Below are 16,311 nucleotides of genomic sequence, written 5' to 3'. Positions count from 1 at the left end.
CCCAAGTTAAAAGAAAAATACATACCGATATTTATTTTTCATTCTCCGAAGGCCCACACACTGGGGAAGCAAACACTTGACATGAAATATCATTAACAAAAGACTTGCCACAATATACTATATTGGTAGTTTTATCCATGTTCAAAATACTGCAGTTGGATTTATCTAAACATAATGCACCAAGGACTAGTCAATGGAATGACTAAGAGAGCAACTCTTCATATGTATGGTCATTTGTCTCAAATCTAAATGAAGATGCTACTGCAGTAAATTCAACTTTTTGAATCTGCTTTGTAAAAATATGGTTGGTTGAGAAAGTACAACCCTTAAGGGACTTCATAAAAGTTTTCTAAGAAGTCACAGCAGGCACATGGAGCTATGTACAACAGAGATAACATTAACAAATACAAACCACCAGACGCACTGAAATCAGTCAACACATTCATCACACCTTTTATCAAATGATGCATATAAAAAATATACAAACATGCTATTGTGCCACTGAATAAATTAAAAACGGCACAGACTTGTAAATGTATATATCATTTGGTAAAAACTATGATATCAGTGCACTGAATATTCTAATACATTCATGAGGATCTTAAGAAGTTGGAATGAACATTGCTAACATTTCCTTTCTTAATAAAACTGAATCTTGATACATTAGAAAAGGGAAAAATTTAACACTACTGTACTTATTATCTACAGCCAAGACACTTCAACCGTGATATTCAGGCAGGTTCAACTTTACATTAATATACCACTTGCCTATACCATACTATCATTCAAAAAGCTCCAAAGTTATTGAATTAGTTATTTTAAAAATGACTATCCCATACAGTTACATGGAGCAGTTAATTATTAGTGTTATCATATAAATACAGATGGTCTTCCAGCTATGGAAAAAACATCTTCATAAACACATCCCAGTATATAATGAATATATAATGATTTTTTAAATTTAATATAAATAATATATATCAAAGGAAATTTCAAAAACAGCTTTAGTTCTTCTTTCACAAAATAATGAAACATCTGTTTAAAGGTTAGCTAGTCCCTGATCTTGACAAGAGGTGGAAGAGTTTCTGAGGATACCTCAGCCAGCAATGCTCAATGAAACAGACTAGCAACCATGATGTACTCAGGTGTTGCTCACACAGTAGTGGCCCCATGTTTTATCAATACATCAAGTTTCTCATTACCTTTTAAATCATGTATTATATGTTAAAATTAAATTTTGAGCTAGTGCCTGGCTCTTCATGACCTTCTGCCTACACCAAGGTAGCTGTAAATAAATGCAATGTTACATGTGAAGGTAATATTTTTAGTATTCCCTCAAAAAGTTAATAGTGATCTTAAAATCACATATCATAAACAGCAAAATCATAATTTTGTTAAAACAAAATATCACTTGTCCAAAACAAAGCAATGCCAATACTTAATGTCTGAATCTACACATAAGAAAGCACTTCCCAAAAATTAAAAAAGGAGTTTCCATATAATTCCTACTTGTATTTAAGAAGTTCCATATAATTCCTACCTGTATTTAAGAAGTTACATAAAGAAAATGAGAAAATCTGACATTTCTCCTAAACTAACATTTTGTAATGGATGCCACTGGTCCTCAGGTGAATTATATTAATGTAAAAGGTTATCATAAATCTTTTGCTCAGCTTTCAACAACATACTCATTATTTTGTATGGAAAATACTATTCCTTAAAATTTCCATGAAATAAAAATATTTTTGCCCTGCATATACTGTTTATATCCTACATTTCCCTAAGACTATATTCTAACAGCATGGCTACTGAACAACAGTGGGGGCTAGCCCAGAAATAAAGACAATGCTACGATTAACAGCATTACGCAGAAATACTGGGATACCGGGCTTGTTGACCATGTACTCCATTGTCACCCGAAGTTCATAGAACATGTTGCGAGTGTATGGGTTGCGTCTGGACGAGTATCTCAGGGTCAAAAATCGGTAGTATACAAATGGTGTCAGCAAATTAACCCTGCCTCTGGAGAAAAAAATGCATGTTTGAGAAAAAAACAAAAAACTTGCCTGTAAATTATCATCAGTACATCACAAATTTAAAATGCAAGAAACTTGAAATTGGAATGCCTTTCCCCAAAACAGCTAATATCAGAACAGCATACATAAGAGTCGAGAATAATAACTACAGAGGGACCTTAAGATTCTCAAGTTGCAAACTTCAGTTAAATGCTTTTCATATATATTTGTTTTTATTATACTCTGTTGCTGTCTCCCGCGTCAGCGAGGTAGCGCAAGGAAACAGACGAAAGAATGGTCAAACCCACCCATATACACATGCATATACATACACGTCTACACATGCACATACCCATACCTATACATTTCAACATATACATATATATACATATATATATATATATACAGTGTGACAGCTAGAGACTGAGTGTGAACAAATGTGGCCTTTGTTGTCTTTTCCTAGTGCTACCTCACACACATGTATAGTTAAATATATTTTTTTTTTTTTTTTTTTTTTTTTTTTGCCGCTGTCTCCCGCGTTTGCGAGGTAGTGCAAGGAAACAGACGAAAGAAATGGCCCAACCCACCCCCATACACATGTATATACATACGTCCACACACGCAAATATACATACCTACACAGCTTTCCATGGTTTACCCTAGATGCTTCACATGCCCTGATTCAATCCACTGACAGCACGTCAACCCCGGTATACCACATCGATCCAATTCACTCTATTCCTTGCCCGCCTTTCACCCTCCTGGATGTTCAGGCCCCAATCACTCAAAATCTTTTTCACTCCATCTTTCCACCTCCAATTTGGTCTCCCACTTCTCCTCGTTCCCTCCACCTCCGACACATATATCCTCTTGGTCAGTCTTTCCTCACTCATTCTCTCCATGTGCCCAAACCATTTCAAAACACCCTCTTTTGTTCTCATTCAACTTTTCCTCAGGTTATAATAATAATAATGTTGACAAAAAGAAGAGAAAAAAGATAAACTAACTAAAACAGATCTGGGATGGGAAGGTGGACTTAAATTAGTAGACATATAATACGGGGAAATATGATGTGGCACTGATATAAGAAAAGTTATGAGAGGAATGAATTAATCCAAGTAGGGCAAGGGGATTTAAATACAGCAATCTGGCAAAAGTGACCTAAACAGAGAGACAAACCTAAGCATATCACAGTAAAATCATGAAAAGATGAGCGATGATATGGGTGCACTGAAGACTGCTTAAAATCTCTATACAATCAAAGTACACACTTCTTCTATTAAAGAGTATGCATTCTTTTCCTCATAAATTTACCATTTCTCAACATCCAAGGTGGCCACAATAGGAAAAAAGTGAGAACAAAATACCAAATACTTACAGGAAAAGTAAAATAATGCAGAGAGGCAAAAGGAAGATTTCTACAAATGCTGCTCCACGAAGGATATTTCTATGCTGGTATTCTACCAGGGAGATCAGGAATCTTGACCCTAAGGCATTATTCTGACCCATAACCTAAGGAAGAAAAAAAAAAAAAGTTTTCAAGCTCAACCTACTGTTTGCTAATGGACTGCATTCATATGGTATAGACTTAACGGTTAGGGCCCTAAGCTCTGAGTCTATGGAAGGTGCCACCCCTGCACTTGAAGCATTGTGCCACAGTGCATGTCTTCCCTCAATATCATAGTAAATGGTTGACAGTAAATCACATTAACTGGTTTCTTTCCATATCCCCAATCTGAACAGTTCCTATCTAAAGCTTGGCCATAAATATCAGGGTAAATATGCATAAACTTGTAATTTCATGATAATCGATGTTTTAATAAATGATGAAAGCTTTTCATAAATAAGATAGTAACTGTGATACTCATCAAGTAAACTGCTTGTCAAACTTTATCATAGCATGAAATTACACAACAAAATTTAGCATAAAGAAAACCAAGTAAAATTACATTCAGCAGGTTAATCCCGATACAGTAATACTCACATCAAGGAGTCCAAGGGAGTAACTTGCAAAGTGCAAGAGAGCAAACATGAATATTGGAGCCAAGACCATGGTGATTGGTGATGTGTACATGAAGATGATGGAATACAGAAGGTAATGTGCTGAATCTTCCATCAACAGCTGAGCAAAGAATTCTCTGGACAACTGGACTAATGGAACCCGCTGGTGAAGTCTCAGTGTAGATGTAGCAGCATTACTCATCAACACTTTTTGGTAGCTACTGTAGGGGTTGCTGTAAGAGGAATCGTAAAAATCGTCACATTTTTCTATAATCTAAACCTACAATCACACAGTTAAAATTAATAATATAAATAGGTACATGGAGGTCTCAAACTTACGAAAGTCTGACCTATGAACACTTATGAATGTGCCCCAAAAAACATTTAATTCCTTTTCCAAGATAGATCAATTACTCATACTTACAAATGGTGAAACTACTTAAGTGTTTCTTAATGTGATGTTCTATTAACTATATTTACTGTGGAATACAATCAGATATAGGATTTACACACAATTTATGCATTTCTTTATATTTTACGACTTATGGACAATTTTACTAAGAACAGTGTCAGGAACATAACCTGTAATGCAGCCCATTTTATCGGATCTTTGGGTTGTGTATTTACATACTTAGTTTCCTGCTCCTGGAAACCCCTAAGTCTTTGTTTTTGTACTGTTAGCGAATAAAGTGGACAGAATTAAGCCAGCAAGCCCCCTAAAGATACTGGCATGAAAAGAAAACGAGTGAATATGAGCACTGTGCAAGAGCTAAAGGACGGAGAAAAAGATGCAACTGAGGATGATGTTCTGGGGTGGTTTAAAGTTGATAGTGATCCTTGGTACCAGGTTTGGAAAGAAGAGGAGACTATTTAAGTTTTCTTTCTAGCACAACACAAGAAAAGGACAATGAGGAAGAAGTAACAATTATCACTCAAACTCAGTGTTATACCTGATCACATATATTTTATAAATTTCATCGACGTATCACGTGACCATTTTCATAAAATTTGGTGATATCATAAGGAAGCAACACCAGAATATGACTCTTTTAAAACTGTTGCTGCTGCTGATTCTACTTTGCCACAGGATTCTACCAGTAAGACACCATTAAAATTATTCTAGTTCACCACTACTGATCATGGCAATACAGACTCATACATTAAACACAAACATTAAGTTAAGATACTTTCAATAAAATATAACTTTCAACTGAATTATATTTATTTATTTATTTTGCTTTGTCGCTGTCTCCCGCGCTAGCGGGGTAGTGCAAGGAAACAGACGAAAGAATGGCCCAACCCAACCACATACACATGTATATACATACACGTCCACACACGCAAATATACATACCTATAGATCTCAACGTATACATATATATACACACACAGACATATACATATATACACATGTACATAAATCATACTGTCTGCCTTTATTCATTCCCATCACCACCTCGCCACACACGAAATAACAACCCCCTCCCCCCTTATGTGTGCGAGGTAGCACTAGGAAAAGACAACAAAGGCCCCATTCATTCACACTCAGTCTCTAGCTGTCATGTAATAATACACCGAAAACCACAGCTCCCTTTCCACATCCAAGCCCCACAGAACTTTCCATGGTTTACCCCAGACGCTTCACATGCCCTGGTTCAATCCACTGACAGCACGTCGACCCCGGTATACCACATCGTTCCAATTCACTCTATTCCTTGCATGCCTTTCATTCTCCTGCATGTTCAGGCCCCGATCACTCAAAATCTTTTTCACTCCATCTTTCCACCTCCAATTTGGTCTCCCACTTCTCGTTCCCTCCACCTCTGAAACATATATCCTCTTGGTCAATCTTCCCTCACTCATTCTCTCCATGTGACCAAACCATTCCAAAACACCCTCTTCTGCTCTCTAAACCACACTCTTTTTATTACCACACATCTCTCTTACCCTTTCATTACTTACTCGATCAAACCACTTCACACCGCATATTGTCCTCAAACATCTCATTTCCAGCACATCCACCCTCCTGTGCACAACTCTATCCATAGCCCACGCCTTACAACCATACAACATTGTTGGAACCACTATTCCTTCAAACATACCCATTTTTGCTTTCCGAGATAATGTTCTCGACTTCCACACATTCTTCAAGGCTCCCAGAATTTTTGCCCCCTTCCCCACCCTATGATTCACTTCCACTTCCATGGTTCCATCTGCTGCCAAATCCACTCCCAGATATCTAAAACACTTCACTTCCTCCAGTTTTTCTCCATTCAAACTTACCTCCCAATTGACTTGACCCTCAACCCTACCGTACCTAATAACCTTGCTCTTATTCACATTTACTCTCAACTTTCTTCTTTCACACACTTTACCAAACTCAGTCACCAGCTTCTGCAGTTTCTCACATGAATCAGCCATCAGCGCTGTATCATCAGTGAACAACAACTGACTCACTTCCCAAGCTCTCTCATCCACAACAGACTGCATACTTGCCCCTCTCCAAAACTCGCATTTACCTCCCTAATAACCCCATCCATAAACAAATTAAACAACCATAGAGACATCACACATCCCTGCCGCAAACCTACATTCACTGAGAACCAATCACTTTCCTCTCTTCCTACACGTACAAATGCCTTACATCCTCGATAAAAACTTTTCACTGTTTCTAACAACTTTCCTCCCACACCATATATTCATAATACCTTCTACAGAGCATCTCTATCAACTCTATCTTATGCCTTCTCCAGATCCATAAATGCTACACACAAATCCATTTGCTTTTCTAAGTATTTCTCACATATATTCTTCAAAGCACCTGATCCACACATCCTCTACCACTTCTGAAACCACACTGTGTTAGCATAATTTTCCGACCATAATATATACTCATATTACTGTGCTGTGTATATAATACATCATGAGAGTAAAACAGACAGTTTAATAGAAAATCAGCATTAAGAGACTCCCATTCCCTAACTGTCCATTAAATCGAGATTATGGTGTACTCTACAGCTGCAGATATAAGGCTTCTTGTGATTAAAATCAGGAGACTTCTGATTCAGGAGCATAAAAATTTTCTTCACAACTAAAACATTTGATGATCCAAAACTATACACTCATAAAAGTAATGTCAATGAGAAACTGAAAAAGGGACAAAAAGAAAATAAATTTTTTTGTAAAGAATCAGCCCTTCCAGTGCAGCTTACTATCATATGGCCATTCCATTCCCTAAGCTAAGTCATTCCATTCCCTGAGCTACAATAGCAAACTAGTTTTCAGAAACCACCAACCTGATACATACCCAAATACGGGAATTAGGTACAATATGCAGAAGATGAGAGTGAGAGCTCGAGTGGCCCAAAGTGCTGTGTCCACCTTGTGTTCCATGATGTTAGCCTTGAGGGCTTCAATCCCACTGACCCGTGGGCTTTCCTGTGGCTGCTCATTTTGTTGATCATCAGACATGGCTGCTCCACTCTTTCACTGTTAACAAAATGTGGCATCATCACTATTACATGTGTATCACTATACACACCAACTTTTTAAGATACACAGATTTACTGTGGTGCAAAATAAACCCTTTACCATTCTTAAAGAATGGGTTGGGGTAGGGAAGGGGAGCATGTATGGGTACCAAATGCTTCCACAGACCAATCACTCTGTTAACCTGTACACAATGGGAAGGGAAGTGTGCATTTTGTGTAATGAAGCTATCTCGGGTGAAAGAAAAAGTAAAAGAAAGAGAATGAAATTAATTACGGCTCTTTAAGTGTCTACTGATATCACCCTCTAAGTAAGAAAAGTTATATGAAAAAAAAAAAATCCCCAGCTTGGCTGTCTGAGGGAAGGAGGCATCATAAAAGCCAATCCTTGAGCATCCATTCTCGACACAGAAATGTGGAAAGTTGTATGTGTTCAAATCTCAGGGGAAGGGACACATGGAAAGCTCACAAGAACAATGGCCGAAATTAAACCTATAAAATGGAAAGAGAGCAATGACATCATGATGTGCAGAGAGGGAAGGATAACAAGAGATAATGCCTGGAGAATCTAATGAGATGAAAGGCTTCTCATCTACTCTAATCAATAGATGGGTGGAGGGTGAGCCACCCAAGATGTGTGAACAATATACTTAGGAGGATAAAACCCATGTAGATTTGAAATTGTTGTTAACAAGTAAATAATTATGGCACCTATACAACACTTGTAGCTTTTTGTTGATTATGTGGGGTTTCCAGGATAAAGCAGACAATATACTAATGCCAAACATGTTTATATTATTATGGGGTTTAACTGAAATGTTTTGAAGCTGAAAAGAGGGAAATGAATGAGCCTTAGGTAGAGATATTGGGAAAATTATAACTTAACACCATCAAATTTAATGAGATTACAACTTGTTCACTCCAATATACTGCATAGGTCTGAAATGAGACGAAATATGATCAGTACATGAAAGAAAATGAGTTTTATATAGGGGAGAAGGGGAGGGTAAGTCAGATGAAGTACATAAAGTGGAATCCTTAGCATCAGGGAGAATAAAGTTTAAAAGAAGATGAGATCATTTACTGCAAGAAGAAAAGAGTAGGTGATAGGACAGAACACTGTAGAAAACCACTATTGATATAATAGGTAGGTGGCAGTCATTCCATCAATGATTACTGCAATGGAATGGCTACAGAGGAAACTATGCATTAGAGAAGAGAGAGAAAGAAGGAAAGAAACCAAAGACTTATCCTATCAAATTATTTGGAGATGTCGAGGTTCACAAAAAAAAAAGTTTCACTGAAATCCCTAAAGACAGAAGGACCAGAGGTGAGTCACATGTGAAAGCTCACAAATAGAATTAGCACAGCAAAATCCAAATTGGTGATCTAAAGGAAGGGAATGAGTTTGTACGAGTCTGAGAAAGTGAGAGTTAAAGTGAATTTCAAAGATGATAGTGCCAATAGCTAGAATTGTTGGAACAATCTCCTGTCTAGGGAGAGGTTGCACCAAGGAGTGCTTCCATGTAAAAAGTTTTGATTTTTAAACAGTAATAAAACAAATAAGCAAGGACTGCTGCTAGTTAAGAGGATCACTCCCTTAGAACTCTAAGAGGTATGTAATCTGAGCTATATGCCTTGTCAACATGGAACCAGGAGAGAACAAGGTTGACAATAGTGAGGATTATAAATAAGTGAAATTACAACGCTTTTTACTGCACACATACATGAGATACATGTATAACAAAAAGTAATTAAACCCATGAAAACCTCACTTAACTACCAAAGTAACTGAGATTCATCTCAATATTTAATGTTTTAGTCAATATATCAAACACAACCATGAATATTACATCAATGAATGTCAACAAACAGACTGACTATGTGGCTCTTTGTGACTACGCTCTGCCTCTTCAAAGTTGGCCATTCCATGTACTGTAATCCCAGAGGCAGATACTGATTCCAGGAGATTTCTACTTAAAACCTCAGCTAATATGATAAATTAGCTGAGGTTTTCCCAAGTTCTGTTGAGCTTAAATAAGTGGACAATTTTAACGATAATTAACCTAGACTTTCCCTAATATACCCAATCGTAACACTATCACTGTCTAACATAAAATATCATGCGCTTGATCACTTTCAGCAGCTTTTGTAATATCTTCTACACACTACACTAGCACTGCAGGACAGAAACACCCAATTTCCAGACGTGGGTTCAATACGTAACTAAACTTAATAATATACTAATGATTCTCCAGGTACCATCAATAGAAAATAGACATGTGGACACCTAATCTGAAATTCTTTCAGCAAAATATTGACGGTAGGTTCCTTAGGCCTAAAATTCAATATCTCTTGGAAAAGAGTCAATAAAACCATACACAGTAAAGATTACCCTAAAGGTGTGCATAACCTTTATCCAAAGAATTGAATTTCAATATATACTGCTATAGTACTAACACTACAAATAATTTCAAAGTCAGACTCGATATGCTTCAATGACACAAGAGTAAATATAAGGATATGCCAACGAAAACCCATTAAACCTTAAGAATCGGCGTAAGGCTAAGCAGGGTCTACATCTTGGGTACTAAGGCTACCATCCCTGTACCAAACACGAGAGTTCCACCACGAAATTATATCAAGGTCTAATTAAACCCGGAGAATACTTACGGTGACTTCCTTGTGCTAAACACACGTACTTAGGTATACCGGCTTACCTAAGACTGAGATAGAAAACCGTCTATATACGAAATGACTCAGAACTCCTACCACACGGACCAGTCAAGATACCTCTCACTCTTGGCTTATATCAGAGTCACGCTAAGTGACATAATTTCTTTAACTGTCGACAAGTTTGCTGAAAATCATCCATGTACCAATTTTTCCTCCAGAATATAATCATATAATAATAAGCAAATAGGTGAATGATTTGTAAATAAAAATTTTGGATAAATAAGCTTTAAAATATTGATAATACAATCAATATCTAATGCCAACTGCTTGTACTCGACATGGATAAGACATATCTAACCATAAACAAAATGGGATAATTTGCTTTCATTGGTCCCCTAAATATCTTATTTAGTAACTAGATTGAATAAAGAAATATTTCATATCGCTTCATAAGAACCAAATTGATCAACGTGTCTAACAGTAAATCTTTTGAACAAGTTACGTCATGCAGTATGTACAGAAACGAAGTTATAATTTACAGAATGAACTAATTGGCCGCCACACACAAAAAAGAAAATAATCAAGGTCTCTGTAATGACAAACGGAAATAATTATATTAATCACCGTTAGTTTACAGCCAGTCTCAACGTACCGGCCATCACGAATGCCAGACTTTTTTTCTCCACCTTTCCTAAACCTGAGCACTGTACTCTGAGCCATGAGGTGTTAATACTCCTTAATTACATAAGGTTACATAAAATGTTATTCCCGTAATGCATACTCTAAAGGTCTCATAACTTGGAATGCATGTGAGAGCCACAGAGCATATTTCTCAGGTGAAGAAAACAGAGCAGCAGGTAAAAGCTAAACTGAAACCTACACCATCTTGTGTCCGGAGAGATATCAGTTTTATCTGTAGATAACCTCAAGAGAATGTTGGTATTTATTCGGAATGTCACAGGCTAGTGACTGTGCTGGACGTAGGTAAAATATGTGCAATGAATAACGTTTTAGGTGTTAACAACGTTATGAGCGGATATACCTAGTTACACCTTATTAAGACTTTGTCTCTTCATCCTTTATATAACATGACAAAAATGTCCTCAGAGCTTATTACTTGTCATTCAATAATGTGGAATGGATAGTAAACTTCCTAACTTCTGTGTATGAAGACATGTCATAATTCTTAATAAAATAAAAGGGAATTCGTTTTGAATCTGCCTGTCTCTGATGTGTACTTCATCAGGAATTTATAGTCAGTACTCCTGCTTCCTGTGTTAATGAACACTCAGATACCGTATAATTATCAATATGACTTCCTAGTTTATCTATTGGTTAGCAAAAACGATCACCTTAAAGCGTCTGTACGTCTCTCAACCCGTCTTAACCATCACACACAAAACATGTATCCTTGATCTTTACATAAATCATTTTTCTCCCACTGAAGCACTTGACATTTGCCCAGCTGGACTCCTCGTTCGTTCATCATGTGTTCAAATTACATTGACTCGTAAAATATATCAGGAATAATTTTTCCCCTAAGTTTCCTATTCATGGCGAAGTTCATACACAGCATTTTTTTTTTATCACATTAAAACATAAAACTTACATATAATGTAACATAGGAAAAGCTTAACATATTCGACCAGTTTGATGGAGTGTCAAGGACATTGATAATCATATATTTCATTTATCTCTGGTAGACATATCCCAAGGAATAAATATCTTCTTTTTGAGAATTGAACACACAAATTTTGGTTAGATGCCGGCCAGTGTCATGAGGTACATGGGAAGATCAGAAGGCTGGCTACAATTGTGAACATGTATGAGGAAGTTACAGCACCAACCTGCTGTAATGAGGCAGTTACAACAGTTAGGTTTTTTAGATGCACAGAGTCCGTGGAAGGCAGTGACCGGACGTTCCAAAGGAAAACCTTCCTTCTGTTCCTCATCAATACAATAGTGAAGGACACATGTATTGGTGTTGTTTTATTTTCATAGATATAAAAATAAATCTACATACTTTGATATATACAATATAATGACAAATTGATTAGGCGAATCATTTCTCGTCAGTGAACGTCACCAAACACATACCGGTATGAATTGTTACCCTTAGTCAATAAGAAAGTCTGATTAAAAACTAATTCTACTCATGTGGGACTTCATATATGATAAGAATGACCCACAGTAAATGTTTAGCCTCCTCATACAACAATGAGTACAGGCAGTTTCATCTGAATCACTGAAAAGAATCATTTGGTCCATCTTAGCACGTTGGGACCATAGCTAGGCTACGAATACCTGGTAAAAGGTCCAGAGGAAGAAGGAAGCGGTCCTGGTCAATAGGTAAAGGGGCAGGTGTTTGGGTAAAGGTGCTGGATAGTAAGGGTTAGGGGTCAGGTTGGAGATGAGGTCAGGGGATGAGGCGGAACCTTGACCCCAGGATGACCCGTGCTGACTCATGGTCAAGAAGGCCAGTGATGCCACAGCGTGGGGTAAATACAGTAAGGCTAGAGTTTCTCCATATCGGATTTCAGCCTATATGTGGTGCACAGGGTCAGCCTGAGGGACCACTAGCAGGTCCAGCAGGGTATATTTCATGGCATGTGTTTCATACAATATCCTATTGGGTAAAATCATATTACTAGTTATACCAAAAACCCTGGCAATGTTGCAGACTCTTAGTCAAACCTAATTCGCTTTACAACCTACCCAGTACCATATGACGGTTGTCATATAGTACTGGGTGTCAAGCCGTCGTAAAGCGAATTTTGGAAGCTACGGGACTCTATCATCAGACACGTACAATAGATTATGAAGATATTCCTATATCTCGTTGCACCATGAGATCACAGTACTCCAGGTCGTCACATATGTAACTGCAGGCTTGTGTGTGAGTCAGGGGAAGGCAGGTTGGACTGGCAGTACACTTCCCTGTAGGATCTACTGACTCTGGGTCTTCCGTTCTCTGGCGAATCCAGGTCCGGCCTGGCCACCACTAGCCAACTGCCAGTGACCACATCACGACTCTCCTCACTGCAGGTCACTGCTGCTGGTGTCTCCACCCGTGCAGTGGAAACCCCTCCCGGGTACTCCTGAAACACACCAAAAGAAACGAATTACATACTTCTATAAACTTTGAGAGAGATACATAAACAAGCAGCTTAAGTTAAGCCAGTATGGCACCGAATGGGAAGTAGAGGAAATCAACTTAAAAGCCTCCAAATAACTTTGCAAAATACCACCTCATCTTATCTTTCTCATCAGAATGTTTTCACGAAACCCAAAGATAATAACTCTACATCAACTCAACCTATAGATTAGAAACTTAACAGCCAAGATATCTTTCAAATCAAGGAATTCAAATTTCGAGATCTGCAGGATACGTACAACATAAGGATGGACCCTTTCCCCTAATTTAAGTCACTGGGAAAAATTCCTCACCTCGAAGCCACATCTGTGTTCTGCTGGTGGAGTCTTGCCCCAACTGAACATAACATCTCGTTACTTATATACAAACTGATAATCATTTGAAAGCCAGCAAGGCGTACTTCCTAAAGAAGGTAAGGAATGGACGAAGAGGACATACAAACATAACGTCACGAAGGGATGTGTGAACACAGCAGTGGAGAGGGTCTATAACAATGCCATCCAGTGTGACATCTGGAATCAATTATAAAAGAATACTTCAAGGTGACCAGTGCAATGTCCCAAGCCTTGACACGGATACACAGAGATAAAAGTATTGCTCTAATTATATTCTATTACCAGGTTAGGTTCACGATTTGGCACTTTGAAGACTCCCGGACACAGTTCGTCTCTGGGGCCGACTTTAACTACGGCTTCGTAGTAGGAAGGTGGGGGTTCGACCACCTCCACATACGAGGGCGGGTCGTCGTGCCAACAGGTTCTGGGCCGATGGCTTCCACCCTCCTCCGGCACCGTCCCCTGCGAGCCCCTGCCCTCACAACACCTGCGGCAGGAGGAGTGCGTGGTTAGTACGCCATCCTACGACTCCTACTGTAGCAGTTCCACGCTGTGCAACACAGTGTTACTACAGTGTTCCTATACAGTGCATGGATAGTGAAAATGACTACATATGGTTCATGATGTGGACAATTACTGTGCATGATTAGCAGAACACCTGAACTAGTGCATGAACATAATTAACAGGCAATTTACACACATTACTGTGCATGGTTACTGCCCATCTTCACCATGTACCTGGGTAGAGATGCATCTACATCTACGTATAATCAGGACCAAGCTCCCCACCCCCGTGACCCTCTACACTGAACACTGTTATCTGATGAGTTACATTACTCCTTGTAACAGTCACAGGCCCATATCACCTACGTGTGAGGAGTGACCTACTTATTCCAGTCCACCGGAGGTTCCGGACTAAACCACTGCGATGTTAAATCAAGATCAGAGACCATTCATCACTCTGAGCCGACGTACATTGTCTGACAGTTGATTCTGGAGTCGAGTACTTATACCCTCTACAGCCTGCATGTCGTTCTCCTGGTCTATTAAGTTCCCCTCACTGCTTTTATCTGTGTACCAACCATCTTCATATTTCTCCACTCCTCCTGCTGTCTCTCCTCACTTTTCCCCTCCTCCTGCTGGTGCTGCCCCGTCGTCCGCCCATTCTCCTTACCTATGTCTCCTGAGGGTGACATGCAGGATCATAATACAAACGAAGAACAAACAGATGACTACGGTGAAGCGCACGATCCAGTTGAGCATCATGTGCGACAGGGTGTCCTCACACCCGCCTGGAAGTGAGCATCACAAGACATGTCTTAGATATGAGTTACGCTAGAGTTGTGAGGGATACAAATATGTGTCATTCTTTCTCCTTAAACTTTTACCTACCCTCTGAGTAAGAGAGGGGGATTTCATTCTCCGTTTATGAACGCAAGTTCTACTGTCGTTCCTACATGGCTAGAGATAACGCCATGTAAACATTGGGCTAAGTATATTTACTGTCTAGTTCACTTTAGTAGTATGGTGACGGATGTTGAAGGCTGGCCTGTGTTGTTCCTTGTGTATATGTACGTAATGCAAAGCAGGGTCTCCCCTGGGGAGGCTTCTGCAGGGTTGTGGCTCCCATGGGGAGGCTTCAGAAGGGTTATGCCTCCGCTAGGGGAGGAGGCTCAAGCTGCGTTGAAGGCTCCCCTAAAGAGGTTCCTGTTGGGTGGTACCCCCCTCCTCCCCGGAGAGTCTCCAGCAAGCATGGAGTTCCCATTGGGGGGTGTAATGTGACAGTCTCTCCCCTAAGGAGTCTCCAGTAAGGACTTGCCTCCGTTGGGGAGTGTAGTGTGGAGATGTGTGGCCTGGCCTGGCCTGGGGAGGGAGGGAGTCACGAGGCTGAGGTGTAGGGAAGCGGCGGTGCCTCTCACCTGAGGTGTCTGGGGAGTAGTTCGGGAAGCAGACACAGCGGCCCTCCAGACACCGCAGGTTGAACTGGGCGTAGCAGGGCCGGAAGGTCCCGCACGTAGAGTTGTACATCCCTGGTGAAGCTGTGGCGGCGGCAGCAGCTGCTGGAAGAGCAAACACAGCTTATGGCAGTACACCAAGGGGGCAGGGAGGGAAGGTACAGGGTGAAGGGGAGGGAGTACACAAGGGTGGGTTAGTAAGAGAGGGAGGGAGTACAGGGTGTTGCCTATTGACTGGTTGTGGGTGGAGGAGGCCAGGGTCATGTGAAAGGTGAGAGGGGCGATGCAGGTAGAAGCTGCTAGTCCCTATGGCGGCTAATACCTCGAAGGCACATTTACCACCACACACACACACACACACACACACACACACACACATCAATGTATGTGTGTGTGTGTGTGTGTGGTGTGTCTACACCGCCAGTATCAGCGGTCATGAAGCCACGTGGGTCGTGCAACCGTGACCACAGCCCTGCCTCGTGTCTCTTATCACGACACGCGTCAATATGGTCGGGACGGGAGCGCCGAGCCTCCATCACCAGCATCGCTCACCCTCAACACGACCCAGCCAACACAACACGAGACGTCAACACAAACAAGCACGGACGGACAGACACAACACAAGACACAGAGAAACTTGATAGAAACGAGACGTCATCACATCAACGTAGGTGGGAAATTAACACC

General features: G+C 39.8%; 2 protein-coding genes across 6 annotated transcripts in view; both read right to left on the bottom strand.

Annotated features, from left to right (window-relative positions):
- Positions 1–18: 18 nt before the first annotated feature.
- Kr-h2 (Krueppel homolog 2) lies at positions 19–10,363 on the bottom strand. 2 transcript variants are annotated; one of them, XM_071674123.1, is made up of 5 exons: positions 10,225–10,363; positions 7,324–7,505; positions 4,000–4,249; positions 3,394–3,527; positions 19–2,022 (listed from the first exon to the last, which is right to left on the bottom strand). In XM_071674123.1, the coding sequence occupies exons 2-5, from the start codon at positions 7,485–7,487 to the stop codon at positions 1,806–1,808; spliced, it is 765 nt and encodes a 254-aa protein (XP_071530224.1). In that variant the 5' UTR covers positions 7,488–7,505; positions 10,225–10,363; the 3' UTR covers positions 19–1,805. The 2 variants fall into 2 exon arrangements, with proteins under 2 accessions (XP_071530224.1, XP_071530225.1); XM_071674124.1 differs by having other exon boundaries at positions 10,178–10,329.
- A 1,793-nt stretch (positions 10,364–12,156) lies between these two features.
- The window catches only part of LOC139755596 (uncharacterized), a 70,781-nt gene continuing 66,626 nt past the window's right edge, over positions 12,157–16,311 (bottom strand). For 2 of the 4 annotated variants that reach the window (XM_071674121.1, XM_071674118.1), the window contains exons 2-5: positions 15,589–15,729; positions 14,844–14,961; positions 13,952–14,156; positions 12,157–13,278 (exon numbers count right to left, since the gene is read on the bottom strand). In XM_071674121.1, coding sequence (XP_071530222.1) covers positions 13,051–13,278; positions 13,952–14,156; positions 14,844–14,961; positions 15,589–15,729 — 692 coding nt within the window. In that variant the 3' untranslated portion in view covers positions 12,157–13,050. The remainder of the gene's footprint in view (positions 13,279–13,951; positions 14,157–14,843; positions 14,962–15,588; positions 15,730–16,311) is intronic. The other 2 variants (XM_071674122.1, XM_071674119.1) reach the window with 1 other exon arrangement.

Source organism: Panulirus ornatus, chromosome 19, assembly GCF_036320965.1.
Source record: "Panulirus ornatus isolate Po-2019 chromosome 19, ASM3632096v1, whole genome shotgun sequence".
NCBI lineage: Eukaryota > Metazoa > Arthropoda > Malacostraca > Decapoda > Palinuridae > Panulirus > Panulirus ornatus.
The sequence above is the reverse complement of the archived record's forward strand: the minus strand, read 5'-3'. Positions and strand labels throughout refer to the sequence as shown.